At 37.4% G+C, this 27,886-nt stretch overlaps 2 protein-coding genes across 6 annotated transcripts; both read left to right on the top strand.

The window, feature by feature from the left end:
- The first annotated feature begins 476 nt into the window (after positions 1–476).
- Positions 477–14,400, top strand: LOC117997009 (uncharacterized). 5 transcript variants are annotated; one of them, XM_034985176.2, is made up of 9 exons: positions 477–634; positions 1,524–1,901; positions 2,262–2,349; positions 6,043–6,229; positions 7,266–7,408; positions 8,923–9,061; positions 9,729–9,832; positions 11,137–11,187; positions 14,155–14,400. In XM_034985176.2, exons 2-8 carry the CDS (start codon positions 1,537–1,539, stop codon positions 11,152–11,154), a joined length of 1,044 nt encoding a protein of 347 aa, XP_034841067.1. In that variant the 5' UTR covers positions 477–634; positions 1,524–1,536; the 3' UTR covers positions 11,155–11,187; positions 14,155–14,400. The 5 variants fall into 5 exon arrangements, with proteins under 5 accessions (XP_034841067.1, XP_034841068.1, XP_034841063.1 ...); XM_034985177.2 differs by having other exon boundaries at positions 14,158–14,400; XM_034985172.2 differs by lacking the exon at positions 11,137–11,187.
- A 625-nt stretch (positions 14,401–15,025) lies between these two features.
- LOC117996846 (uncharacterized) lies at positions 15,026–27,796 on the top strand. The gene is made up of 14 exons (XM_034984983.2): positions 15,026–15,525; positions 17,521–17,606; positions 18,376–18,478; positions 18,914–19,053; positions 19,732–20,147; positions 20,819–21,279; positions 21,772–21,859; positions 22,305–22,433; positions 22,846–23,011; positions 24,259–24,434; positions 24,775–24,904; positions 25,501–25,657; positions 26,863–27,005; positions 27,481–27,796. The coding sequence occupies exons 1-14, from the start codon at positions 15,219–15,221 to the stop codon at positions 27,598–27,600; spliced, it is 2,622 nt and encodes an 873-aa protein (XP_034840874.2). The 5' UTR covers positions 15,026–15,218; the 3' UTR covers positions 27,601–27,796.
- Positions 27,797–27,886: the final 90 nt, after the last annotated feature.

The following is a 27,886-nucleotide window of genomic DNA, read 5'->3' on the forward strand; positions in this document are numbered from 1 at the left end:
GCATTAGCACACGTTTAACATGAGGTGTAGTAGTATAAGAATATGTTGTTAACAAGACCAGTCTTGCTCAAATCACCTTTATTACTCTTTTCTTACCAGTTAACATATTCTTATACTACTACACCTCAACATTCTATTATAGAATACACATAGAATAAGTACATAAAATCATATCCAAAATAAAACCCTTTTTAAAGCACTATTATACCAATCTTACCTACTATATACTGTTTGGATTTGACATTAGCTAATATCAAAACGTGTGGTTTAATTAAAAAATCGATTGAAAAACTATGTAAATGACGTTTTGTTGAGACAGAGATTACAAATCCCCTATCTCCTTTTAAAGGTCGATATACGTCGATATACCTATTATTAATTGTGCCTGTCTGGTGCCTGTAGTGTAAACTCATCATCTCATGTCCAGCGTTCTTGTTGGTTCTTGTCACGATTTTCACTTGGATTTTCATGTCGTGCTTCAGCAGCTTGTGTTTTAATTTTTTAAGTGGCAACATTTAAATTGGCGAATGCGCTTGCGTGTTGCCGGGTGCGTTTTAATTTGGCATCTAAATTGGCGTCTTTTTAGTGGAAAAGTGAGTTTTATTTATGTGAAAGTGCTGTTAAATTATCATCGGTAAGTATTTATTGGGAGCTTTTTGACCAAATTTTGTTATCTTCTATTCGTGTGTTTGAGTCGCTTCGTAACGCAGTAAAATGTTTCGTGAATTTTCTATGGAAGTTGGAACGCCATGCTTCATGGCGGGCCCGCTTGGTAGGTATTGATGTTATATTCCCTCGCTACTTAAATCATATCACCAAAATAGCAGATGTGAAGTTTAGTTTGTTTATTAGAAACTTATTAGCACTATTTGCGCGAGTTACAACTTTAACCTTGATCGAATGTGCCAAGCCCTTTCAGACATGTACCTATCTATATGGCGGGAACTAGTTGTATATGCTAAACAAGATAACTATATATTTGTTTCTTAAATCTTATAGTATATTCTAGTTCCCATATAATGTGAGCCTTGATAGCCTAGCCTAGGTAGTGGTTAAGACGTCTGCCTCCTAATCAGGAGGTCGGAGATTCGATCCCGAGCACTTCCGTCTATCATTTCGGAGTTATGTGCGTTTTAAGCATATGCTGTATGAACAGAAGCGGCTTAAATGACGAGAGCGCTAGGTAAGCACCTCATAGGCGCCCCTCTAACAGCCATATTAAATTTTTTTATTAATTAAGTAACTTCAAAAGAACGAGTAATCTTCCCATTGCGTAGCTGGTAACTGAACGAGTGAAGAACATCATGTCATGACACTTTGTTTTGAAGAAGAGACACTCGGTCACTCCAAGATAAGTAGGGATTACGTCGTAATTAGGTAGACCAGGTGATGGAACTCTACATGATCGCGCGCCCCCTTCGTAACCTCGCCCCTAGGCACGTGCCCAGTTTGCCTTAGGGATAATCTGCCTCTGTGTATGATGATAATTCAGTTTGTTGGTAGTTCGTATGTATACCTTTCAGTTGAACATTAAAAATGGTGGCTCGAAGAGGTCGTGGCGCCAAAGCCCAGCCTGCTAAGCCAAAGACAAATGAACCTGAAGCGGCAGCCGAGGCCGAAGTCGCCGAACAGGTTGAAACTGCTGAAGAAAACAATGGAGAGGCACCAGCGGAGCAGGCGGATGACACTGTAGGTGGTGAAGAAGGGGCCGAGGAACAGAGTGGAGAAACCGAGGCAGGCGATCAAAGCAAAGAGGAGCAACCAAAACCTGAAGAGCCAAAGGAAGAAAAGGTGGAACCCGGTAAACTGCTGGTGGAGAACCTCCCCCCGAGCTATCTGTTTGACTATCAAGACAAGCTTAAAGAGCTCTTCTCCAAGCATGGGGAAGTCACCAGTGTCAAGTAAGTACACACAGCAGCCTTCTTTGATTGAAAAATATTAATATAAACAAAATAACATACTATTTGTTAACATTCAAATATCAGTCCATGAATTTTTGAATCAATTTTGTGAAGCAATCATGAATTTTTATATAAATTGTATGATGAAACATTGAATTTTAAGTAAAATTGTGAATTTTTACAGTAAAATTTATTTTATTACTGAATCTTTACTGTATTTTTATGAAATGACAATTGTTTAAATTACAATTACACAATAATGAACGCTGGTGTAATGTTCTGGAGCGCGAATTGTGCGTAGAACATCAAAAATTGGAACAATGAAATATTAACAGAAGAAATTTTTTCTTTTCTTTTTAGACGTGGTCCAATCATAGTAACTGAACTGACCACAACACCAACTTTATCGGCTATAGTCGAATTCAAAAACAAAGATTCCCTGGAAAAGGTAAACAAAATGATTATTAACATTTTTTAATTTATTTAATGAAGACTTATTAGTTATTATAGATAATGCCTTTTGATGGGTGAACCCTAAGAAGGCTTATTAATTAGATAAGGCTAGACATTTCCAAATTACCTTTAAATCCTTGTAAAGTATGAATGACTATTTGAATGTTTCAAATGGCTGGTCTGCTACTGGGAACTATTTTTTGGGATTTTTATCTTTTCATGAGAATAGAGTGACAAAAAAGTTTTTTTATTACATCAGTGGTAGTGGATCAGCTGATACCTGTTTTTTCTGTGAAGTCTGTACAAACGCCCACTTTATAAACTAATCATAGATTCACGAAAGTTCAAAATGAAGACTTGAAATTGCAACTTAGTGTGTGTTTCCACTGACATTCTTTTATTCATAACTTTTCAGCATACATTTTGTAAAATAAAAGTAATGTACAGTAAAATACGACTGTAATACGGAACCCTCGTTGCGTGAGCCTGACTCGCACTCGGCCGGTTTTAAATATTAAGTACACATTTCCTATTACCTACTTATTAACTGGTGTGAAAAAATGTGCATTGCTCAAGGCAAATTCAAAGGGTCATGTTATTCTTACATCATGTATTAAATAGTTGTTTTACTACTTCTATTATATATCTCTACTAGCTTATACTCGCGATTTCGTCCGCGTGGACTACAAAATTTCAAAACCTTATTTCACTCCCTTATGAGTTGAATTTTCAAAAATCCTTTCTTAGCGGATGCCTACGTCATAATAGCTATCTGCATGCCAAATTGCAGCCCGATCCGTCCAGTAGTTTGAGCTGTGCGTTGATAGATCAGTCAGTCAGTCAGTCAGTCAGTCAGTCAGTCAGTCAGTCAGTCAGTCAGTCAGTCAGTCAGTCAGTCAGTCAGTCAGTCAGTCAGTCACCTTTTCAGTCAGTCAGTCAGTTAGTCAGTCAGTCAGTCACCTTTTCCCTTTATATATAGGCATAATATAAAAATGAATCACCAAATGTGTTGGTCATCGCAAATCTCGAGAACCGCTGAACCGATTTCGCTAATTTTATAATATTCCTTGAAGTACGAGGAAGGTTCTTACGGAGAGAAAAATTGAATTCAACCTCCCCCTCAATTTTCTAAACTCCACCCGAGCGAAGCCGGGGCGGTTCAGCTAGTTACATATAGATTAAATTATTGAGTCCATATTATTACTCGATTTGATACTCATTTGGGTCATTATTAGATGAACTACAAAACTCTAACACCATTCTGATAACGACTATGTAATAAAAATATTTACTGAATGAACTATCCATACTAATATTATAAATGCGAAATGTGTCTGTCTGTCTGTCCATCTGTCTGTCTGTCTGCTAGCCTTTCACGGCCCATCCGTTCAACCGATTTTGACAAAATTTGGTACAGAGATAGCTTACATCCCGGGGAAGGACATAGGCTACTTTTTATCACGGAAAATCAAAGAGTTCCCACAGGATTTTTAAAAACCGAAATCCACGCGGATGAAGTCGCGGTCACCATCTAGTATACTATAATTATGTGACCTTTATTTAGCTACTTTTGAAGGAAAGGTAAGTCGAATATTTTAAAATGTTAATTATTATTACATACTAGGTTCTACTATTAATTATTTCTTTAGAAGGACAGCAAAAGCCAATAAACTAAGATGGGCATTGGGGCCGATTCTCTAGTACACAATCTCTAAACTAAACTAAATTAACAGGTCTAAATCTAGTGCTTTCCTTTTCCGCAAGCAACATTATGAAAGGGATAGCAATAGATTTAGACGTGATATTTTAGTTTAGTTTAGAGATTGTGTACAAAGGAATTAGCCACACTATTGCTAATTTTAGATAATTTTCATTTGATGAAATTATTATTTTGATTTTTGAATTTTCGCACTCACAGTCGTTTGCTACATTAATCTAAGAAAAATGGTCAAGCTCAATTATTGATATTTCACAGATCATTTTTCATGGAAATGATTTTTTAAGTGCAAACAGGTTTCATGTTTTTCCATTTTTAATACGCAGCATGCGTGCTCTCGCTCGTGCGCTCTTACCTCGGGTCGATGACCGTGCGGGCGGGAAACTTAAACAATAAAGCGGGATTATACAGGTATAAAACACCGTGTCAATGCCCCAACTACGACGCGGCGTTGGCCTCGATTTGCCTATCTACGCAACGTTCGTTGACCTCTAGCGTCAGTCAGATGTTTTATTTGCAATACATATATTGGGGCCGATTCTCTAGTACAAAATCTCTAATCTAAACTAAATTAACAGGTCTAAATCTAGTGCCATCCTTTTCCGCAAGCAACATTATGAAAGTGATAGCAATAGATTTAGGCGTGACATTTTAGTTTAGTTTAGAGATTGTGTACAATGGAATTAGCCACATTGTAAACTTAAAAAATACAGGTTTTTTTTCTTGTTTTTTTTTTGTGGTATCTTATCAGTAATCATCAGTACCTGGCTTCGATTTTGCTAGCGTTGGTTACATCCACGTAATAGTGTTCGAGTCCGACTCGTACTTTTTCGGCTTTTAGGGTTCCTTACCCAAAGGGTAAAACGGGACCCTATTATTAAGACTCCGCTGTCCGTCCGTCTGTCTGTCCGTTTGTCACCAGGCTGTATCTCATGAACCGTGATAATAGACATTTGAAATTTTCACAGATGATATGTTTCTGTTGCCGCTATAACAGCAAATACTAAAAACAGAATAAAATAAATATTTAAGGGGGCTCCCATACGACAAACGTGATTTTTTACTCGTTTTTGGAGATACTGAACCCTTCGTGCACGACTCCGACTCGCACTTGGCTGGTTTTTATTATGGACTAACAAAAGTCGACAAAGACGAGTTTCATACGTCTTGTTCACGTAAACCGCTCACACCTGTGACTTGACTAGACACCTGCATATTGTCCTTTAGTAAAACTAGTTTTCGTTTACACTCCATTTGTATGGCGAGCCAGTTCCTAAAATGGAGCTTTAGTTAGGGGAGCCAATTCTGTTACGCGTAGACTCACTTTAGCAATTAGGGATCGAGTTTTGTATTACGCAAGATAAACGTACCTAAATATCCACAAACATTTATACACGTACCTTTGGCCTACTTAAAAGTTAAATAAATTGTATAAAACTTTTCGGTGGAAAGCGACGCAACGCGTTTTCGCGGTTATAATATGACATTCTAAAGAAAGCAGCAAGATAGTGGTACTGATTCTGAGCAAAACCTAATTTTAGAGTATTCACATCCTATTCTTACTAATGTAATATGAAAAGGACAGACGCAGTTTGACAGTCTTAAATTTCACTTTTAGATGGTAAAACCCGTGGTTTTAGAGCGCAGTTGCGAGCCTACTGTTTAAATTTGTAGCGTGCACTAAAATTTACGAGTCTTTAAATGTAACGTTCATGTTTTGTTTCTTTTTAGCATTGTTAAAAAGAAAAGGATGCAGATACTCTAAATTTAGTTTAGAGAAAGACAACGGAATCGGTGCCAGTTTCGCTTATTCCGTTTATACACTCTAAAAAAGCCACCATAGGGTGTATACCAAATCTATTTATTGGTTAATATTTTTTTGATCTTCTGCCTCTCTGCTCTAGTAGAAGTAAGCCTAGGAAAATAAGTGAAGTGGTACATAAGAGTCCTCACAAAGCAGTCCTCCCACAGGCGCTGACGGAAGAGGGCACGGTGATCGACGGCTGCCCATTGTCCGTGGCGGTGGAGTCGCGTGCGGAGACCGCGGTGCTGGTGGGCGTGCCGTACGAGGCCAGCACGGACTACGTGCGGCTGCTGTTCGCGCAGTGCGGCGACATCGCGCATATACACGAGTTCAGCAAGACCAAGTACAAGATATGTGAGTTTCATTTATTTATTACTAGCTGATACCCGCGACTTCGTTCGGCGTAGATTTAGGTTTTCAAAAATCCCGTGGGTACTCTTTGAATTTCCGGTATAAAAGTAGCCTATGTAACTCTCCAGGTCTTTAACTATATCCACACAAAAAATCACGTCGATCCGTTGCGCCCCTCGCGCCTCTCTACCCGCCTTCTACGCTCCAGTCCCTACCGGACTGCCGCGGCCGTCGCCATTATTTTAATTTCGTGTAAATACAACAGTATAACCCTGTGGTTATACTGTTGTTTACAAATGCATGACATCAGAGCACAGATTATCTATCGGCCAAACATGGCCGACAGTGTTTTCACCTGTCTAAGAAAAATATTTTTTTAAATTAAAGTTTTACGGTTTTTAGGGCGCAAAAAAATATAGTGTTAATTTTTTTGATATAATAGGACAAATATTAACCATTTAAGACCAACTTAAAAAAATTGTCAAGTAGCCTATTGTATGGGATAAAAAGTCTATGTCCTTCCCCAGGATGTAAGCTAAGTCTGTACCAAATTTCATAAAAATCAGTTAAACTGTTGGGCAGTGAAAAGCTAGCAGACAGACAGACACGCTTTTGCATTTATAATATTAGTATGGATAACCTTTCATATGTAAGTATGATTTCTTTTGTTGTTTTGTTCCTTTCGGGTAAACGTGTTTGACAAGTCTCCTTATATCTTAGTCTGAGATTAGAGCTTATACATTGAGATAAGGAAACACATTCAAGTCCTCGTATTAGAATAGAATAGAATAGAATGTTTTTTTATTCATGTAAACTTTTTAAAAGTGCTTATGAATAGTCAGGTAGTTTTAATTTACCACTGGTTTGGAATGCCGTTCCTACCGAGAAGAACCAGCAAGAAACTCGGCGGTTGCTCTTTTTAATTTTTCAATTTACAATGTTATTATACCGTACTATACAAGCCATTGCAGCCCCGTGCATTGCTGGAGCGAGTCAAATCCAAGCTTTTAAATTAACTTGACATCGTCTGGTTTCCCAGTGCGCGTCACGTTCCACGAGAAGGAGGCGGTGGAGAAGGCGCTGAAGCTGGACCGCGAGCTGCGCATCAACGGCTTCCTCGTCACCGTCTCCAAGTACCGCGACGAGGACGAGCAGAAGGCGCACTCTGCCAACACCAACAAGGTGACATCATATTCACTACTTTTGATGTTGGTCCACTTATAGGCCGCGGATACACCTGCTAGACTAGCGATTCCCAATTGGTGGTCTGCGGAACCCTGGGGTTCCGTCGAAGGGTTACAGGGGCTCCACGGTCTGTCCGTGTCTAAAATAGTCTTATTTAAGTGCATGTTAATATTAACATGCACTTAAATAAGACTATTTTAGGTTTTCTCTGACATCATATTTTAAATTTATTTTTTATTTTTTAGTACCTATGTTAATAGTAACTAAATGTGTAACTGACACTATTGTAAAATTGCGCGCCATTGATGGCAGATTGTAATTGGACTTTTATTATATTTTTAAGACCCTATGTACATACAATTTTGCAATTAATAAACTTATCTTATCCGAGAACCTGAATAAAACGTTTGTGGAAAACACTGATAACCGCGTCGTACCGTCCGTATACTCCTAATCGGTTTCTACACGGCATCTTACCGGGACTCACGGTACTGGGATCAAACTATTAGCAAGCTGAAGTGGCAGTGGGCAGGTCATGCCTGTCGTAGAGACGATGGCCGTTGGAGCCGGAAAGTCCATGAGTGGAGACCGCGTTTAAGCAAGCGTAGCGTGGGACGCCCTCCAGCACGATGGACCGACGATATAAAGAGGCTGGCGGGAAGTGACTGTATGAGGAAGGCTGAGGACCGGGTGTGGTGGCGCTCTTTAGGGAAGGCCTATGTCCAACAGTGGACGTCCACAGGCTGATGATGATGATGATGATCTTACCGGGAACGCTCAATCGCTTGGCGTTACGTCTTTACCAGTACGGTGGTAACTAGCCTCCAACTTTTAATACAAGACAGTGCACGCACTGCACCACGGAGGTAATTAACGTCATAGTATTTCTTTGTCACAATAAATGTTTTGCAATACTTATAATAGTAATTATTTATCATTATTAAAATAGCCAGCAAGGGTTCCGCCAAAAAAAGTATGATCAATTAGGGTTCCATGGCCTAATAAAATTGGGAACCTCTTAGAGGATTGCGGTAGAATGACAGCTATAATGTCACGATCGCAATCACCTCCAGATCTTTATCTATTCCCGTGCAAAAAATCACGTCAATCCGTTGCACTGTTGCGACGTGATTGAAGGACAAACCAACAAACAAACACACTTTCGCATCACTACCCCTATTATAAATGTGAAAGTGTGTTTGTTTGTTGGTTTGTCCTTCAATCACTTTGCAACGCAGCAACAGATTTTTTGCATGGGTATAGATAAAGAGCTGCAGAGTGACATAGGCTACTTTTAATCCCGGAAAATCAAAGAGTTCCCGCGGGATTTTTAAAAAACCTAATTCCACGCGAACGAAGTCGCTAGTACTTAATAAATAATTTGACTTTGCCTTTGATTCGACCGGCGCAAAACTGTGCCGTGTGGAAGTCCCTCAAGAAGAGACTTGTTACCAGCATTGGTCGATGATGAAGAACAGAGCTTAAAATGAAGAATAAAATGGTTGTTGCAGAACAAGCGTCAGCACGCACAGCAGAACCGCAACGCGAACAACGCGGCGCCGGCCCCCAACACGCCGCCCGCGCCGCGCCCCAACAACTTCAGACCGCGCGGCGGCGGCGGCGGCTTCAACGCGCGCGGCAACTTCCGAGGTGACCACTTACCACATCCAACAGATCCTAAGGCCCCTATCCCACTGGCGTTATGAATTAATGAATGAAGACTGATTTTTAGGGTTCCGTACCTCAAAAGGAAAAACGGAAACCCTTATAGAATCACTTTGTTGTCTGTCTGTCTGTGCCTGTCTGTCTGTCAAGAAACCTACAGGGTACTTCCCGTTGACCTAGAATCATGAACTTTGGCAGGTAGGTAGATCTTATAGCTGACATTTGGGGAAAAATCTGAAAACCCTGAATTTAGGGTTAGATCACACAAAAAAAATTAAATTGTGGTCATGAACTAATAATTAGTATTTTCAACTTTCGAAGTGAGTGACTATATCAAGTGGGGTATCATATGAAAGGTCTTCACCTGTACATTCTAAAACAGATTTTTATTTATTTTTATGCATCATAGTTTTTGAATTATCGTGCAAAATGTCGAAAAATTACGACTGTAGTGCGGAACCCACATTGCGCGAGCCTGACAGTCGCGAGCCTACTGTTTAAATTTGTAGTGTACTCTAAAGTTTAGTCTTTAAATGTAAAATTCATGTTCCGTCCTTTTTTAGCAATATTGAAAAGAATAAGAAGCAGATACTCGTAAGTTTAGTTTAGAGAGAGACAAGAGAATCGGCTTCATTATTATGTTTGTGTGCAGGCGGTCGCGGACGCGGCTTCGGCGCGCGAGGCGGCTCGTTCCCGCGCGGCGGCTTCGCGCCCGTCAACTCCTACATGCCGCCGCAGCCCTTCATGGGACGTCCGGTGAGACACACCTCCTAGCGCCCTACGTACCCTAGTCCTAGTACAGTGCGACAAGGCTACCTTGGCGCGTGGCGAAAATCGGAACTAACGATGCTGTCAAGTGTTTCCTTTGTTCTTGTTTGAATATTGTAAGCCTTTGTTCTCCAACAGCGCCTCCCTGTCAATGTCATTCAAGTGCCAAGAGAGCCTTGTCGCACTGTAATAAGCTCTGCAGGCCTATTGCGTGTCTTTGTTGACATTTTGACGACCTTCGTGGCGAATGTGTTTGTATGTACAAACACATTCGCCATCAAATGGGATCCTGCAGAAAACGGGATCCTGCAAAAAACTGGATGCCGTGTGAAAGGGCTGTAACACCTTTTAATGACAATACACTTTTTGCAACTAGCATGGCGACTGGCACAAATGTATCTTATTCTATGAAAAAAAAAATTGGGATTACACACACTGGTGCTCCCCATAATTTTGTTTGGACTCTTGGTCTGTGTTGTCTTGTTGTGTGGTATGATAAAAATAATATAAAGAACTAGATGATGCCCGCGACTTCGTCTGCGTGGATAAAATCCCGTCGGAACTCTTTGATTTCCCGGGATAAAAAAGTAGCCTATGTCCTTCCCCGGGATGTAAGCTAACACTGTACCAAATTTCATCAAAATGGGTTAAACGGTTGGGCCGTAAAAAGCCAGCAGACAGACACACTTTCGCATTAATAATATTAGTATAGATATTCATTTGTCATCCAACATCACTACCCATAATATCTCTTATACTTATAAAATCACCACACTTATTATTATTTCATGTCAGAAATTTTGTACATAAACCGCCGCACGCAGAGTCGCTAATCGTTTCTTAAGATAGAGGTAAAACGAGACATACTTATGTGAGAGATAGACTCTGTCTCGTTTAACTCAATCTTAAGTAACGATTAAGCGACTCTGAGTACGGCTGAAAGACTTGTAAAATTATTTATTAAGTGGTTACAGTTATCTTATGTGATAATAATATTGTCAGTCGTTAGAAATTCTGAAGTAAAATTGCATATCCCGCTCCAAAAAGTTTTAGTTTGGACTGACTCTTTTATTTTTAGTAGCTGTATTTTTTTGCAAAATTTTTGTACATGCTTCACTATCTTTGTTTTTTTTTAATTCTTTAATTTTGCATGCGACTTCAATTATTTAAACTTGAAATGAGTGCATAGAAAAAATGTGCAAAGAAATGCAGTCTAACCGTTCGGAAATTACATTTTTGACAGACAAAAACTAATATCTTTGCCATATATAAATTCTATGCATTCTTTTCAGAGCTACGACTACATGTAGTAGCGCACTTGAAAGGGTGAAGATTGCACACAGGTATATCTCTTGCTTATTAACCCTGATTATACCTTGTCTGTTGTGTTATTTCTATTCGACACTAGCTTTGACAGTCGATTCTTTTTCAGGACTTTTTTTAAAAAAATTCTCTCCATAAGAACCATCCTGGCACTTCAAAGAACATTATAAAAAAAGAATTGGCGAAATCGGTTCTGCTGTTCTCGAGATTTGCGGATCAGCAACACATTCAGCGATTCATCTATATATATAAAAGGAAAAGGTGACTGACTGACTGACTGACTGACTGATCTATCAACGCACAGCTCAAACTACTGGACGGATCGCGCTGAAATTCGGTATGCAGATAGCTATTATAACGTAGGCGTCCGCTAAGAAAGGATTCTTCAAAATGCAACCCCTGAAGGCTTAAAATACGGGTTTGAAGTTTGTATGAAAGTGTGTTTTGAAGTGTCTATAAAGAAGTTTTGTAGTTAATATTTAGGCAATTAGCAGTATGACATATTTTATTAAGCTCATATATTATGTTAAAATCTCATAGTTAAAGATCAACCCTAAGGGTGTAAAATAGTGGTTTAAAATTTGTGTAGTCCACGCGGACGAAGTCGCGGGCATAAGCTAGTTTTTATATATAGAGATTATTTTGTCCAAAAACAACATAGTGTTAAAGTGAAAGTTTGGCCGAAGTTTGTATAAAATACACCAATTTGAAGGGTTCCATGCCTCAAAACTTTAAATTATTTAAATATGGGGGTTTTACAACTCTATATAATTATTTTTAACTGGACTCGACCGCACTCTATCGCACTTGAACAACGACTGACAAAACGTCACTTATGTAGTTTGCGACAGAGATAACGCTCTAGGAAGCCGAAATGCCGACTGTCTCTTTCTAAAGGTCGATCTTCATTCGGCCCCGTACTGTACTGTTTTGTATAAAACATGAAACAAGAAAAGTTACCTTATCATGGTGTTTTTAATCATAGAAATCGCCTTATATAGTCCGTTTCAAATAGGTAAATTTTTTTGACAGATCTTTAAAATGTAACTTATAGCGGAGATAATATGGGTGTACAATTCAAAGCAAAAATAGGAAAGTCAATGACATCTATCTGTCACGTAAAACTTACTTTTTGCAAATGATTTTTTCCTACATTATTTAACTTAGTCTTAGTTAAAAATATATATCCTGCTGAGACGTCAAAATATGGCGGATATTTATAATTTATATTCTTATTTTTGACGCGTTAAAATTCTATGAACATGGACTAGAATTCCAATGATTTCCGAAGTTTTAGGCTAAATCTAGTTTCTCAATATAAATACTAGGTCATCCATGCACCTGTTAAGGTAATTATTCAATGGAATTCAAAAGGAAAATCAATTACAAAGTAAACATTTCTCTCTAATAGCCGTAGGGAAATATAATTGGTAATCGACCGCCGCAATTAGATAGTGTTTAGCTATTTATGGATTTCATGGTAGTTAGAAACCATTTAAACAATTAATATGATTGACAGAGAATTTTTGAATTAAATTTTTTACTTTTTGTTAACTTTTTGTTTACTTCAATGTAGTATGAGTATAGACTTTGTAGAAAAAAAAATTGGTATTAAAATATCTTACAGTATATTTACCTTGTTTTTGGTTTTTTTTGAACCCCAATAATTTTTTATTTATGTACTAGCTGATGCCCGCGACTTCGTCCGCGTGGAAATAGGTTGTTTAAAAATCCCGTGGGAACTCTTTGATTTTCCGGGATAAAAAGTAGCCTATATGTCACTCTCCAGCCCCCCAATTGTGTAAGAATAACCATTTCATGGCTATCGCAATCGTCAAGAATTTCTGCCCTTTGATTGGCTGTGAAAAAATGTAAACAGCGAATCAACCAATCAATGGGCAGAATTTCTTGACGATTGCGATAGCCATGAAATGGTTATTCTAACACAATCGGGGGGCTGGTCTTTATACCCATGCAAAAAATCACGTCAATCTGTTGCACCGTTGCGACGTGATTGAAGGACAAACCAATAAACAAACACACTTTCACATTTATAATAAGGGTACTGTGATTGCTGTCATTATAATATTATTAGGCTTACGAATTTTATATTATTACAAAAAAGTCTGACTTATTTCAAATTTTGCTAACTTGTTAATTTTATTTATTTATTTTATTTGTGGTAAAATGGTAATCAAATAACTCTCGGAACTTTGGAAAAAGTAAACAATGTACTGTCAAAAAAAGCTACTTTCTACAAATTAATTACTATTTATGCTACATTATTTACAGTTTCTTACAGTTGAATATTTCTAAAGTGATAATTATTTATCAAAGATATTTTGATAGTTGTTTTCTTTTATTCATAAAAAATAAAGTAAGAGCCGGTTCCCACTTGTCGTCAGTCGGGCCCGGATTTTAATCGGATGTTCCAGTGCCAGAACATTTTATATGAAGCTAACTATTCACACTTGTCTGAAACCGACTTTGTGTCAAAATGCTCTGCCACTGGAACATCCAATGAGGAAGTTTCCAGGCAGCGTTCGATCAAATTTTCTTAGATGGCTCTGAATACTACTACCACTAAAGACGAAAAATAATACCTATATCTATATGATCTATGCTTTAATGTTTCGGTCGTGTCAATCAATAACATAGATGAAGAGTACGACTAGCTCTTACTCTTCATCTATGTGCTCTGCAATTTTCCTTACGTTTCTTCCCCACGAAATCAGTGAACTATAATAGAAGTAATTAATTAATTCATCATAGGAATAAAATTTTAAGATTTAAAACATAGATCATAGAGATATAGGTATTATTTTTCGTCTTTAGTGGTGGTAGTATTCAGAGTCATCTATGAAAATTTTATCGAACGTTGCCTGGATAGTTCCTCATTAAAATCCGGGCCAGACAGCCGAAAAGTGGGAACGGGCTGTAATATTGCACTGTCAGTTTGTCTTTAATATATTTTGTATTGTCCACAGCAGGGGTACATGAACGACGGGCAGCGGCCGAACAAGCGGCTCCGGCAGATGTAACCGTGTGCGTGTAATATAAGGATAACATCGGTTTTGTGCTCGTCTGTGTGTGTGTTTGTGCAGTGAGTGTGAGGGGACTGAACGCGGATAAATCTAGCTAATTGTATTTACTAAGTACACAAGATTAAATATGGATTAAATATTAATTTTAATAAGTCTTTTTTGACAGGTAATAAATAATTACTAACATTTCGTGATGGTTTTTTTTATTTTAAAGCTATTTCTCCCTTGAACTTGAGATTGTAATTCTGTCAAAAAACTTTACTATCTAAATATATGAAAGGAAAGATGACTGACTGACTGACTGACTGATCTATCAACGCACGGATCGGGCTGAAATTTAACATGTAGATAGCTATTATGACGTAGATATCTGCTAAGAAAGGATATTTGAAAATTCAACCCCTAAAGGGGTACAATAGGGATTTGAAATTTGTGTAGTCAACGCGGACGAAGTCGCGAGCGTAAGCTAGTTATATATACAAGGAAAAGCTGACTGACTGATCTATCAACACAGCTAAAACTATTCGACGGATCGGGCGTGGCATGCGAATATCTATTATGACCATAACATATAATCTGGGCTGTGATATTTAAAATTGATGAATAAATTACTGTCAAATATGTTAGCCAGTCTAGATTATATCACATTTGAATATGCATTGTTGTCTTACATAATTATATTATTAAAAATACGAACATAAACTATTTACATAATATAGAATCTGCAGTCAATCAACTCGCGAGTCCAATTTCTTCCGACAACTCTAATGCCATATTACATGATTATTACGCTAAAACATGTTAAAATCTGAATTTTTAAACGGTTATTAACATTTAGAAATTGCGCTCTCCTTACATTGACTTTGACGTTCGCGTGCGAAATGAATACTGGACTTTATTAATGTTTCTGAACGCAACGTGCGTGCACGCCATTAAAATAAAAACAATAATAAATAAATTATTATTTAACTGAACAAAAAATAAACCTAGATTTTAAATGCAAAATTATGGAGGTGAAAGTGTTAATAGTAAAGTTGTTATTTTTTAGTTTTTTAATTTTAGCCGAATGCGTAAGTTCGCGCCAAAATGGCGGCGGTATTAATTCAAAAAAGGAACAGCCTAAAGATTCAAGGAGTAACAAGTCGCGTGGAGAAGTTATGGAGAATTTGTTCATAGTCTTTGACCCGTCGTTTTTGTCTTATGTTTGGCCGAAAATTAAGAATGGTGTGCATTTGAATCTTGGACACTTATGTTGGGAGGATGTGAGTGTACTTTTGAAGGATCTGTCTGAAGGACGCGCTTGGGCGTACCGAGGTAAGCTATTTTTTATATTCCGATACAAGTAAGCCCTTGACTGTAATCTCACCTGGTGGTAAGTGATGGTGCAGTTTAAGATGGAAGCGGGCTGACCTGGAAGGAGTATGGCAGTTTTTATTAAACCCATACACCTTTGGTTTCTATATGGTATCTTACCGGTACGCTAAATCGCTTGGCGGTACGACTTTGCCGGTAGGGTGATAACTAGCTACGACCGAAGCCTCCCACCAGACCAGACTAGAAATTTAGATATAAAATTCCAAACCCTTGCCGGAAATCGAACCCGAGACCTCCTACTAATAAGACCACAGCGCTTAAACCACGGACGGAACCATAAAAATAACTAACATAATCAATCTCACGCATATCGCATTAAAATTTAAAAAGCAAGAGTTACCAGTTGCACGCAATTACTTAATGCAATACTTATGTCAACGACATTTTATCCAACACTTATTCATTGCTAATCATAAAACACATTGTAGCATTTATTCCAATGCATCAAAGCCTATTTCCCTTTGGCATTCCTAACGCTATCCAATACTAATTCATTCAAATAATTTTACATCATAGTAGTTTTTATAGCTATTGTATTAAAGGCTAGTTTTGTTTGGCATTACTTTAGTGTGAACATCGCGAGAGTGGTCGAGGCAAAAACGATAATTCTTATTTAATTAAGTTTTTAATTGCCTAGAATTACACGATCGAGTTGATTTGATGATTTGTCGTGATACCATTACACCTACTTTTTGTACTAAGTACAATTTTTAATACTACAGTTTATTATTGGGTTTACTTGTACTTGAATGATATTTATCAGGATCAAGTATCGGAAGGGTGCCATCGGGACCCTATTACAGCCTCCGCTGTCCGTCTGTCTGTCAGCGAGTTCTATCTCGTGAACCGTAGAGTTGAGCTGTCAGAATGAATTTCTATTGCCGCTATGGCCTAATAATAAATAATAAAAATTTGCAAAATGGCCGCCATAAAATTTAAAAAAAAATTGTTATTTCTTGTACGATGAACCCTTCGTGTGCGAGTCGACTCGCACTTGACCGTTTTTTATTTTTACGTTAGGATACCGGTAGTATTTGTTTGAGTTTTTTAAAGAAATAAAATATCCGCCTTTCCCTCAAACAAAACGCATCTATGCATGAAGCTATAGTTACAAGTAAGTTGTCTACAGTCTAGACTCAAGTCAGAGGTTCGCACTTTGCATCACATCACAATACAATCGTTAGGGCCAACGCGTACAGGCCGAGTAGAGTGAAATTTAGTCTTTTTGATAACAGCTCCGAAGTCTGCTTAGCACTTTGCCCAAAATACTCTCGATAGGCAAAACCATACAAAACAAAAAAACCGGCCAAGTGCGAGTCAGGCTTGCGCAATGAGGGTTCCGTACTACAGTCGTATTTTTTCGACATTGTGCACGATAATTCAAAAACTATGATGCATAAAAATAAATAAAAATCTGTTTTAGAATGTACAGGTGAAGACCTTTCATATGATACCCCACTTGATATAGTCACTCACTTCGAAAGTTGAAAATACTAATTATTAGTTCATGACCACAATTTAATTTTTTTTGTGTGATCTAACCCTAAATTCACGGTTTTCAGATTTTTCCCCAAATGTCAGCTATACGATCTACCTACCTGCCAAATTTCATGATTCTAGGTTAACGGGAAGTAGTTTTCTTGACAGACAGACAACAAAGTGATCCTATAAGGGTTCCGTTTTTCCTTTTGAGGTACGGAACCCTAAAAAAGGAACGTATATTCACGGACTCGGATCGAATGAGTGCGTAACCGCCGTAACCGTGAAAGTGTGACATCACAATTCTAAAGGTTGTGGGTGTCGTGCCCACAAAGTCGGATCAGCGCTTGACACTGGCGTGGTGTTAACGCACCTTTGGATAAAATGACAGCTACGAGCATGCTTCATAAGATGGCGGCCCATGGCAGTCTGATAGAAGTGGTTGATTCTCCACAGCTGCGGATGCTTCGGGTCGTTACCAGTCCGGTCTGTTGGAAGGCAAGAGGTTCTGGCTCGGCTCCAAGGAACAATGTCTTAAGTTAGTAAGTACACATACAATTTTACAGTAGGTACCAACCTAACAAATAAAGTTATGATGATGAAACTTCAAAACACGACTGCCCTGCCAGAAAGTGAACTAAATAAAAGTAAAAAATTCACATTTGAAAATGGCGCCATAATGCCGCCATATTGAATTCTTGCAGCCGGTGTCACTCGGGATGATGGGATTCTAACGATATCCCGTATACCTATCCAAATTCCAAATCTATTCAGGCATTTAAATAAGGTATTTTGTGGTGAAATAAAAAAACACATACCTACCCATCATAGTTATTACATGAACCTTGAAAACGTTAGGTAGGTACACTTTTTCTATCAGTCAGTCAGGCAGTCGTGTAATAAGTTATTGTGGATCTTAATAGAGATAGGTAAAACCATACATGTAGCGAAACCAATAATTAATCTATGGGTAAAACATTAATTAATTACTTACCATAAAAAACTTTTATATATTTTTTACTTTATCATTGGCTCGTACGAAATATTTTACCTTACGAATATAATAAAGCAGTATGATTAATTAACACTTTTAGTCTAGAGATTTGACAGGGCCTCTATTTCAAAATTTAACGAGGGCCCCATTTAGTAAATTTATCGAGGGCCCCCTTTTCAAAATTATTTGGGACCTACATTGAGATAAGTAGTTACATGAGATTTAAAATCCCTAGATGTAATACTTTTTGTAATAATTTTTTGATCTTTCAATTTTACAAAACTTTTTTTTTTTTATCATTTTGAAATGTATTACAGGATGATAGCTATGTGTCTAAAGGAAACAATGACACTTGGGGCGAGTTCTACAGTGGTGATTATCTAAATACGCTAATCAGCAGGGAAAAGGAGTTCGGTGGAAGTAAGTTTAGTTTCTAGTTACCTAGTTTGAAAAGAGCAACCGCAGTGTTTCTTGTTGGTTTTTTTGGAAGGAAAGGCGTTTCGAACCAGTGGTAGATGCATTTGACGATTCAAAAGTAGGTACTTGTTAAAGTTCAATTAAATAAAAATTTATTTTGTTCTGACTTTATTTGATGTAATTTGGTAAATACTTGATGTATTTGACGATACAAAAGTACCCGTAAAATTTATTTAAATAAATAAAAAATCTATTCTAAACTATTTCTGTAGTTTATAATTAATTTGGATAATAACCTAGGTACAGAATTTACTTATAATTATATACTTAGGCACAAATTAATTATAAGCTCTAGGCCATAATTAATTTACAAATTAGTCAAATCCGTCAATCAATAATAAAACTACTATAAGGACTATGTCCTGTATATTCTTGCAGATATAGACGAATGGCATTCTCTAATAGAACGAGACGACCTGATGAGACGTGTGGTGGAGGACGACAACGAGCCTCCCATACCTTTGGCGTACACCGCGCTTCAGATCATGTTGAATATTACCAAGTTCACCATGCCAAAGGTTTAGTAATTATCATGTTGAATATTACCAAGTTCACCATGCCAAAGGTTTAGTAATTATCATGTTGAATATTACCAAGTTCACCATGCCAAAGGTTTAGTAATTATCATGTTGAATATTACCAAGTTCACCATGCCAAAGGTTTAGTAATTATCATGTTGAATATTACCAAGTTCACCACTTACCAATAGTCAGTCATGAGAATGAAATAAATAAAATAGATAAATAAAATAAAAAATATTTAGTTTTACGTAGTTATATGTAACGATCCCACATACCAACAAGCCATCGCGTTCACGCGGCAAGACAATAGAAACGCTGTCGTGGTATTCCCGGTGTCGCGACCACCAAAGGTGCTGCCGAACGATGGGAAAGGTGCAAAATAACTCTTCAGTCCCCAACTCGACTCATAGAGCATTAGTTATCTTTTAGTTCTATTTTAATCGCTATTCTTAATTTTACTTTCCTTTTTAAAGTATACATGATTCTCTTGTACACAATCTGTAAACTAAACTAAATTAACAGGTCTAAATCTAGTGCTCTCCTTTTCCGCAAGCAACATTATGAAAGGGATAGTAATAGATTTAGATGTACCATTTTAGTTTAGTTTAGAGATTGTGTACAACGGAATTAGCTACATTGAGCTCCCAAACTTCACTACGTATTACTTGTTTACAGTCATATGAAATCACACTTGGCTTATGTCTACCACGAACATGCGCGGCCGAGGACGTAGTATCAATCATCAACTTCTCCATCATGCTCAACGACCATTTGAAAACCAACAAAACAGTATCTAGATCAGTTAAAATAACCTCTCTCAGATACATAGACAATTTTTACGATATAAAAACTGATATAGGTGCAGTAACACTTATACTAGTTACTGTCAGTCTTATAGTGTTAGCCATCGTGGCTACAGTTGTTGATTTGGATTTGATAAGATTTAAATCGTATGGTAAAACGTCGAGTTTTGATTTGCAACAATATAACCATGAAGACAAAAGGCTTGCGGAGGAAAAGAAAATTAATGTTGACAGGAAGGAGCCGGCGTCTAGTTACGATTTACAGCAGTACCGCCGTGATGATAAAAGGTAATATTTTTCATCATCATCATCATTATGATTAACCCTTCGCCAGCAATATTATGAAGAAACATGGTTGCAAGTGATTACGATATTGCAGGCATGAGTCATAAAGCTTGAAACTAATTTTTTTAAAAGAATATTAGCCATGTTAAAGACTAATATTCCCCTTTGCTTCCCAACTAAGCGTCAAGCTTGTGCTAAGAGTAGGTACGACAATAGTGCAACGGGCAGGGTTTGAACCGTCGACCTTTCGGTTTTCAGTCTACTCCTTTACCCGTTGAGCTATTGAGGCTTTGTAGCTAATCTAATACCTACTGCTATATTTTATTCCTTCATCATCATCATGATCAACCCATCGCCGGCTCACTACAGAGCACGGGCCTCCTCTCAGAGTGAGAAGGGTTTTGCCATAATCTACCAATCTAGCCATGTGCGGATCGGTAGACTTCACACACCTTTGAGAACATTATGGCCTCTCCGGCGTGCAGGTTTCCTCACGATGTTTTCCATCACCGTTAAAAAAGTGAAATTTAATTACTTAAAACGAACATAACTCCAAAAAGTTAAAAGTGCGTGTCCGGGATCGAACCCCCGACCTCCGATAAGAAGGCGGACGTCCTAACCACTTGGCTATCACAGCTTATTATTGAACTTATTAAACGAAATTATATTATTAGGTATGCAGATGAGAAGAAAGCTCGTATTACCAGGAAAGAGCTCAAAGTTGTTGAAGCAGAGGCGCCTATGAAAAGTTTCAGCGAACTAAAGAAAGCTATGATGAGAGAAAAAGCCCTGCCTCCGACGATTACGTTAGACGTAGTGACACCGGAAGGGAACACCAGCTGCTATAGATGCGGGAAGTATAAGAAACAATGCCCGAATTCCACACAACTAGAAAATATCACACCATGCCCAAGATTAAAGTACAATTCCTGCGCCAGTCTCACTACAGAGTATAAGAAAACTAGCAGTGTGTACAAGAGTTTGTTACTCAGCTTCTCCTTAAAACACAGTTGGATGAGAATTTTCAATACAACTATGGCGAATAAGGATCTAGCGTTGATACATGCGTTGAAAATCATTGCCGTTTTGTGGATCATTTTTGTGAACGTCGCTGTAACAGTTAATTATATTGCAGGTAATGATTATTTTGGCCTTTTGTCCATGTAATAAATTTAAAAATAAATTTATCATTGTAAATAATTTTTTTTTTTAATTTTAAGTATAATTGTTAATAGGTATAAGATAGATTAGAGTGCACTGTCGCATTAGGACTACCCTGTAAGGACAGTGCACATTATGGTATAATAATAATAATAATAATAAAAAAAAAACCGACACGCCTAATTTTGAAGTGCTCTCAAATAATGATTAAAAATGCTAAAAAAAATAACGAGGCATTTCACTGCGATTACTAGCCTCATCTGGTGAAAGAAGGGCTGTCTTAGTTTTTGCGCAACGGATCAGCCTGGCTGCCCAGCACGGAAATGCAGCCAGTGTTCTTGGCACCATTCCACGTGGGCATGATTTGTATAGTAATTAGATAAAGCTAGCTTTAAGTTTTTCTGTAATATTTTCATTAAAAAAAATTGTTACATTTATTAATGTTAATGAATGTTAAATATTCCAGAAAATGGCGGTGATGTAAACGACAATAATAATGTATACTATATTTTGTCGACTGGAACTCTCGCTTATGATACTCTTTTCTTTGTAAGGTAAGTAAAATTATCATGAAAATTGTGTTGAAATATTTGTTTTTTTTTTTGTATAGATAAAAGTTTCGTTGTTTTTAGTTTGACCACTACGAGAATCAATAATCACAGGACTTCATCGATTTTGAACTAAAAAAGGTTTTTCAAAAAAAAAACTCAAAAACCCAAATTATTTGTTCAGTATAGGTAAAATGTTAGGCTTACTGATGGTCGAAATTGTTAATTTGTAAGATGATGTAGTGGTAATAAATAATACATACTTAAAACTAAACCTACGAGGGTTCTAAACGCGCCCAGGTCTGAGAATAAAGAACCCAAAAAAAACTCAACTTTTAATCTTCCAAGTCTTATTTTATCGCCTATCAATTTTGTATGAAAGCAAACTTACTTATTTTTTTATTCTTTAAATTTTTAAACCAATGTCAAACAATTTGTTTCCCCGTCGCAGTGGTGTATTTAGCGCGCAGCATTTCTTCTACTTGAAGAGTCGTTACTCAGTGGAAGAGTTGGTCAATACGGGCGGGTTCTGCGGCCAAGCGCTGCAGCTTATCTGTTTCATCACCAATAGGGCTATCCGGTAAGTTAATTGTGTATTATGTACTTGTAGTTCTTGCAATTCACGAAGGCGAGTGAACTTTACTTGTGGTTACGTCGTATACACGGGCATTGCGTAAGTGTGCGTGCATGTCGGACCAATCAGTCGCGAGCAAGCGCTCGCAAACGCACACATTTACTGTACCTTACTTATACCGATACGACTTACACACAAGCACGACCCACTCGCCCTCGTGAATTGCAAGAACTATACCTACTTACTTCATGTGTGATATTTAGAGTAAAAAAAATTAATGTTTTTTTTTACTTTTAATCTGTATTTAAGTTTATTTAATAGAATTGTTTAATTTTTTTTAAATCCAAATAAAAACTAGGATTTTTATGAAGTACAAAAGACATTTTTAGATTTCAAAGATTTCCTCCTTTTTCGTTAGATTGCTACCACCATACATGTACACCATCTTCCTAACATCAGTGTTGTCGCGAGTGTCGCGCGACACGGCGGTGCTGATGCTGCCCGAGCGCGACTACGACACCTGCAACAGCTACTGGTGGAGGAACCTCCTCTACATATCCAACCTCTATCCGCGCGAGGAACAGGTTCGATATTAATGACACATTTCATCCAATGGAGTAACTAAAATATGAGGCCCCTTTTAGATTTTCAGATGGGGGCCTCAACAATTAGTTTTAATTATAATTTTAAGTAATCTCTTGTGGCCTTCTGTTAAAACTATATTTAGATTTAAATAATAATTATGTATTTACGCTGTTGATTACTTTCAAATAAACAAAATAAAATAAAAATAAACAAATAAGGCTTGAAAATGTTTAGAACTTTTGAATAGGTGAAAGATAGAAAAGATTAATGGGGTCTTGGACTGTAGTAATAAAATGATGTGATGTTTTGTATAGCGGTAGTTTATGGGGCTAGAATTCATTATTTAAAAAAAAATTAGATTTTTCTTTTTTAACATAATTAATTATCAACGTCACGCTGTAAGGTACGGACAGACGTGCTCAAAAAAAGCGTGCTTTTATGCTAGCTTAATGTTAGCATGCTCATGCAACTGTTCACATTTGCCAGCAATAAGCATGCTTAAATAAACTGTAGAGTTATATGTTGTATGTTGTACTGAGTACATGCTAATAAGCAAACCCTGTTCAGACACGCTCGGAGCACGCCCCCTTCTACCCGCGCCTCAGGTAGCATGCTCGAAAATCAAACGTCGGTTGATTTTTGAGCATGCTATAAATAAGCATGCTCATTACATGACACACGTGCTACTAATGAGCACTTGCTCAATAAAAGCATGCTTTCGTGCTAGTAATGAGCACGTCTGTCCGTACCTTTACGGAAGGTGATTAATGACGTCACAAGGCGTAAACGACAAATATTTTTAAATTTTTTAACATAAAAAATATTTTCCCGCAGAAATTGCTCTTATCTTAAAAATTGAATAATATCTGTCGTTTATGGATTGTGACGTCACTAATCAGTAATCACCTTCCGTACAGCGTGACGTGCATATCAAAAAAATTTTTTTTAAATTATTCTTTTTCTAGCCCCGTAAGCTACCGCTATGCAAAACATCACATCATTTTATTACCACAGTCCAAAACCATATTGTAAATATCCATTTATTTGGCAAAAGCATACGTTAAGTAGCATTTTTTAGTGTTTTTAGCGGATCGAGACCAATAATTAATCTATGGTCTTACAATTGCGCCTTTATAGGCGTTTTTTCCACGTTTTGCAATTCCACCTTTTTCAATAAAGTAAATGAATATCGTAATTTTTTTAGCATTTCTTTGGTGTACAGTCTTCATTGTACCTATGTTTTCAGTGCATACAAATATCTTGGTACCTATCAGTCGAGACTCAAATGCACATGTTGGGAGCCTTACTCTGCATGCTGCTGGCGACGGGACATCGTAAGGCCTCTGCCTTTATAGCCGTAACGTTGGTGTTCGGAGCCACTGGATTTGACCTTACCACTGCATATTCTGATTTTAGAGAACGGTAAGTATTTGACCCGGAAGACTAAATACATTTTCTGCATAATATGTTAAAGTCTAAAACATGTAAAATGCGCGATGGCAGTGTAGCGCGACCTCAACTAGGTATAGTCAAACCGGCCGGCTAAGGGCTAATAACAATAAAAAATTCTAATAATAGTGTTTTATATTTTTAAATTTTGAACAGTCCAGTCTAGTACCTAGTTAGGATTTTCAGTCTTTCCAATGGGATCTATAAAACAATCTTATACTTATACTTTTATCCCGGAAAATAAAGGATTTCTCACGGGATTTTAGGAATATCCACAGCTAATATTAAATAATAAAGTACTCTTTTATTTCAGTGCCTCAAATGCCTTCGTCTTATATGCTATAATAATCAACCGTCCATGGGCTCGCGTAGCGCCATACTTTATTGGAGTTGCATCAGGCTGGTTACTGTATGTTATGGATGGCGAGTGCACGGTCTCTAAGGTTAGTGCCGCCAAGCGATTTAGCGTTCCGGTACGATGCCGTGTAGAAACCAAAGGGGTATGGGTTTAATAAAAACTGCCATACCTCTTCCAGGTTAGCCCGCTATCATCTTAGACTGTATCATCACTTACCGCCAAGTGAGATTGCAGTCAAGGGCTAACTTGTATCTGAATAAAAAAAAAAAGTTATAGAACTGTAAAACAATTAATTGCCGCCCTTGAATTTTTTTAGATTAAGCTCGAAAAGAGCTTCAGAAAAAGAAATGCATGCATATACAAAGATATGTATATAAAATTACTAAAGTAATTAAATTGTATATGAAGTGTATATAAATTACATACATGATATGTATTTAAAATTACTTTGTAGCGAAACTTTGCAGCTATCGAAATATTGCTACTTTCAAAGGCCCATATTACAATGCAGCTCTTTGAACGAGAAATGACATAATAATTTTTTAAATATTTTTTATTTATTTATTTATAAAATACAGTTACTAAAGTACCTGTAAAAAGTATGCACGTAATAGCAAGTATGTAGAGTGCAGATTTTAAATAGAAAGCTTCTGTTGATACCTCAGGGTTTAATTCTTACAGATCAGTGCGTGGTGCTTCTGGTCCGCCACGGCGACCATGTTCCTGGCCTCACTGATACTGCCATGGGTGCAATGTCGCTGGCTGTCTGGCTGGCTGCACCTCACGTGGCCCATGGCGTTACTGTGGCCTACTCTTCTGTGCGCTACTAAGTTTTCTAGTAAGTAATCTTAGTTATTCCTTGACTGTGTGAAAATGTTTGGATAGATAAACGAGATATTCGGTTGTACACAAGCTCTAAATTAAACAAAACTGTTTGGTATAAAAGTTATACTATTATTTTCCGCAGAGAACATTGTAAAAAGGACAGTACTATTTTTATGGTTCTACAGTACGCGGCGGTAATATACATCGACCTTTAGAAAAAGGTAGCGGTTTTGTAGAGCATTGTCTCTCTCGTTGAGACCGAAAAATTGTCATATAAGTATGAGTGACAGAGACGACGCTCTACAAAGCCGAAATGTCATTCTAAAGGCCGATGTACATTATTTTCTGGCGCGTACTGTACCTTTTTTACAATGATAAATTTTAGTTTCGTTTAGGTACCTACTGTGTGCAAATAGGTAGTAAATAGACCTGCAATCATGAAACTTTTCCGGTGTTTCTTATGCTCGAGGTCTTTTGACTTTATCTTTAATGCTCAACTATTAGAGGCGCATAACCCAACCCGTAGGTATAACTGGTAATTTGTAGCACAGATTTCAAAAATAAAAGTTTTTTCTTCTTTCAATTTCAATTTTCATTTTTCAAGGGCCAAGAGGCGCAAATATGAGAATATAGAAAATAGTTTCATATTTGTGCCTTTTGGGGTGGAGACTATGGGTTCGTGGGGCGAGGATGCTAGATCCTTTTTTAAGGACCTTTCATCCCGTCTCGCGGAATCCACGGGGGACCGGAGGGCTGGCAGTTACCTCGGTCAGCATATTAGTCTGGCCATTCAACGAGGTAACGCTGCCAGCGTTCCCAGCACCCTGCCTCGTTGCGGTGGTTTAGATGATATTTTCGATTTGTAATTTTTATGTTCTAGAATAAGTTTGGTATTTTTGTTCTTTGTATCTTCCTATTAAATAAATATTCCAGTCTATTTTCATTTATTGCATTTCCATAAATAATTACATCATATTAAGTATGTACAAAGTATTATGGATACCCAGTTTGGGTGTCGCAATTTGGTCCTTAGACCTTAGTAGGGAGACCGATATTATTATTTATTTTTATGTTCGTCGTTTAGGAAATCATTTACGGCATAGTAGCCCTTTTCTAATAAAAAGTTTTTTAATACTTTGTTGAATTTATTTTCATTGTTTATGTTACGAAGTTTGTCTGGTAAATCTAATCTTTCTTTCAATCGTAATATTTGCGTAGATAAAACCCGCCCGCTTCTAAGCAGTCCCTGCATAGTGGGAGTCAGTCGGCTGTGCTACACCATGTTCCTGCTGCACGGAATCGTGTCCCGCTACTTAATGCTGTCCGTGGATACAGCGATGTGTGCCCACTTCTACTGCATCGTGAGTAAACTGTTTTATTATATTTAACCAGGCCATCGGCATACAGGGTGTAACCGTTATTGGTATACTACTTAAATACAATCCAATACCAATAACGATTTGCCTCAATTTGGAGTTTTAGTGATTTAGTATTTTTTAAACCCGCAATGTATAGCGTGCAAAACTTGGGTCAATGCCCCGTCTAAGACACGGCATTGAATCTGAGTGGCCTACTTACGCAACGTTTTAGCGTCAGTCAGATGTTTTATTTGCAATATATCGTAAACTTTTACAAATTATAGGATCTTTTTATATATTTTTTCGCGTTTTTTATGGTATGGAATTATATTTCATACAAAATGATTTGCCCAAACTTTAATTTTGTTATTATTAGTAATTAAGTAGAAAAACTTGCCCAAATAAAATATTCCCATACTGCATACCAACTGTAACATATTTTTAATTAATTTTATGTATCAAGAATATTTTTTTTCAGTTGTGTTATTTCGCCGGGTGCACAATAGTCACATTGGGAGCTGCTCTCTGTCTTTCTCTGCTATTAGAGATGCCCTGCTGTTGCCTTCTCAGAAGAATTTCAGACTACACTTATCGATAAACGGAATATCCATTTTTTTTTAATAGAGAATATTAGCCATGGCCCTTGACTAACATTCCCTTTTCCTCTCCAATTAAGCGTGTAGCTTGTGCTAGGAGTAGGTACGACAATAGTGCAACGGGCGGGTTTTGAACCGGCAACCTTTCGAATTTCAGTCCGCACCTTTAACCGTTGAGTTATTGAGGCTATAATCTCTATCGTCGACATGCCTATTATACGCAAGGCTATTGATTGTAAGCCAGCAAATGAAGTACCCGTCTCAATATTTATCAATACCTACGCATTT

This window comes from Maniola hyperantus, chromosome 4, assembly GCF_902806685.2.
Source record: "Maniola hyperantus chromosome 4, iAphHyp1.2, whole genome shotgun sequence".
In the NCBI taxonomy this organism is placed as follows: Eukaryota; Metazoa; Arthropoda; class Insecta; order Lepidoptera; family Nymphalidae; genus Maniola; species Maniola hyperantus.

Excerpts from the sequence above, each read along its gene's own strand:
- LOC117997009 (XM_034985172.2), top strand. The coding sequence starts at position 1,537 with ATGGTGGCTCGAAGAGGTCGTGGCGCCAAAGCCCAGCCTGCTAAGCCA. Across the intron at positions 6,230-7,265 it reads CAAGACCAAGTACAAGATAT|TGCGCGTCACGTTCCACGAG; the intron begins GTGAGTTTCATT and ends CTGGTTTCCCAG. Across the intron at positions 7,409-8,922 it reads ACTCTGCCAACACCAACAAG|AACAAGCGTCAGCACGCACA; the intron begins GTGACATCATAT and ends TGGTTGTTGCAG.
- LOC117996846 (XM_034984983.2), top strand. The coding sequence starts at position 15,219 with ATGGAGGTGAAAGTGTTAATAGTAAAGTTGTTATTTTTTAGTTTTTTA. Across the intron at positions 23,012-24,258 it reads TCTATCCGCGCGAGGAACAG|TGCATACAAATATCTTGGTA; the intron begins GTTCGATATTAA and ends CTATGTTTTCAG. Across the intron at positions 24,905-25,500 it reads GCGAGTGCACGGTCTCTAAG|ATCAGTGCGTGGTGCTTCTG; the intron begins GTTAGTGCCGCC and ends TAATTCTTACAG.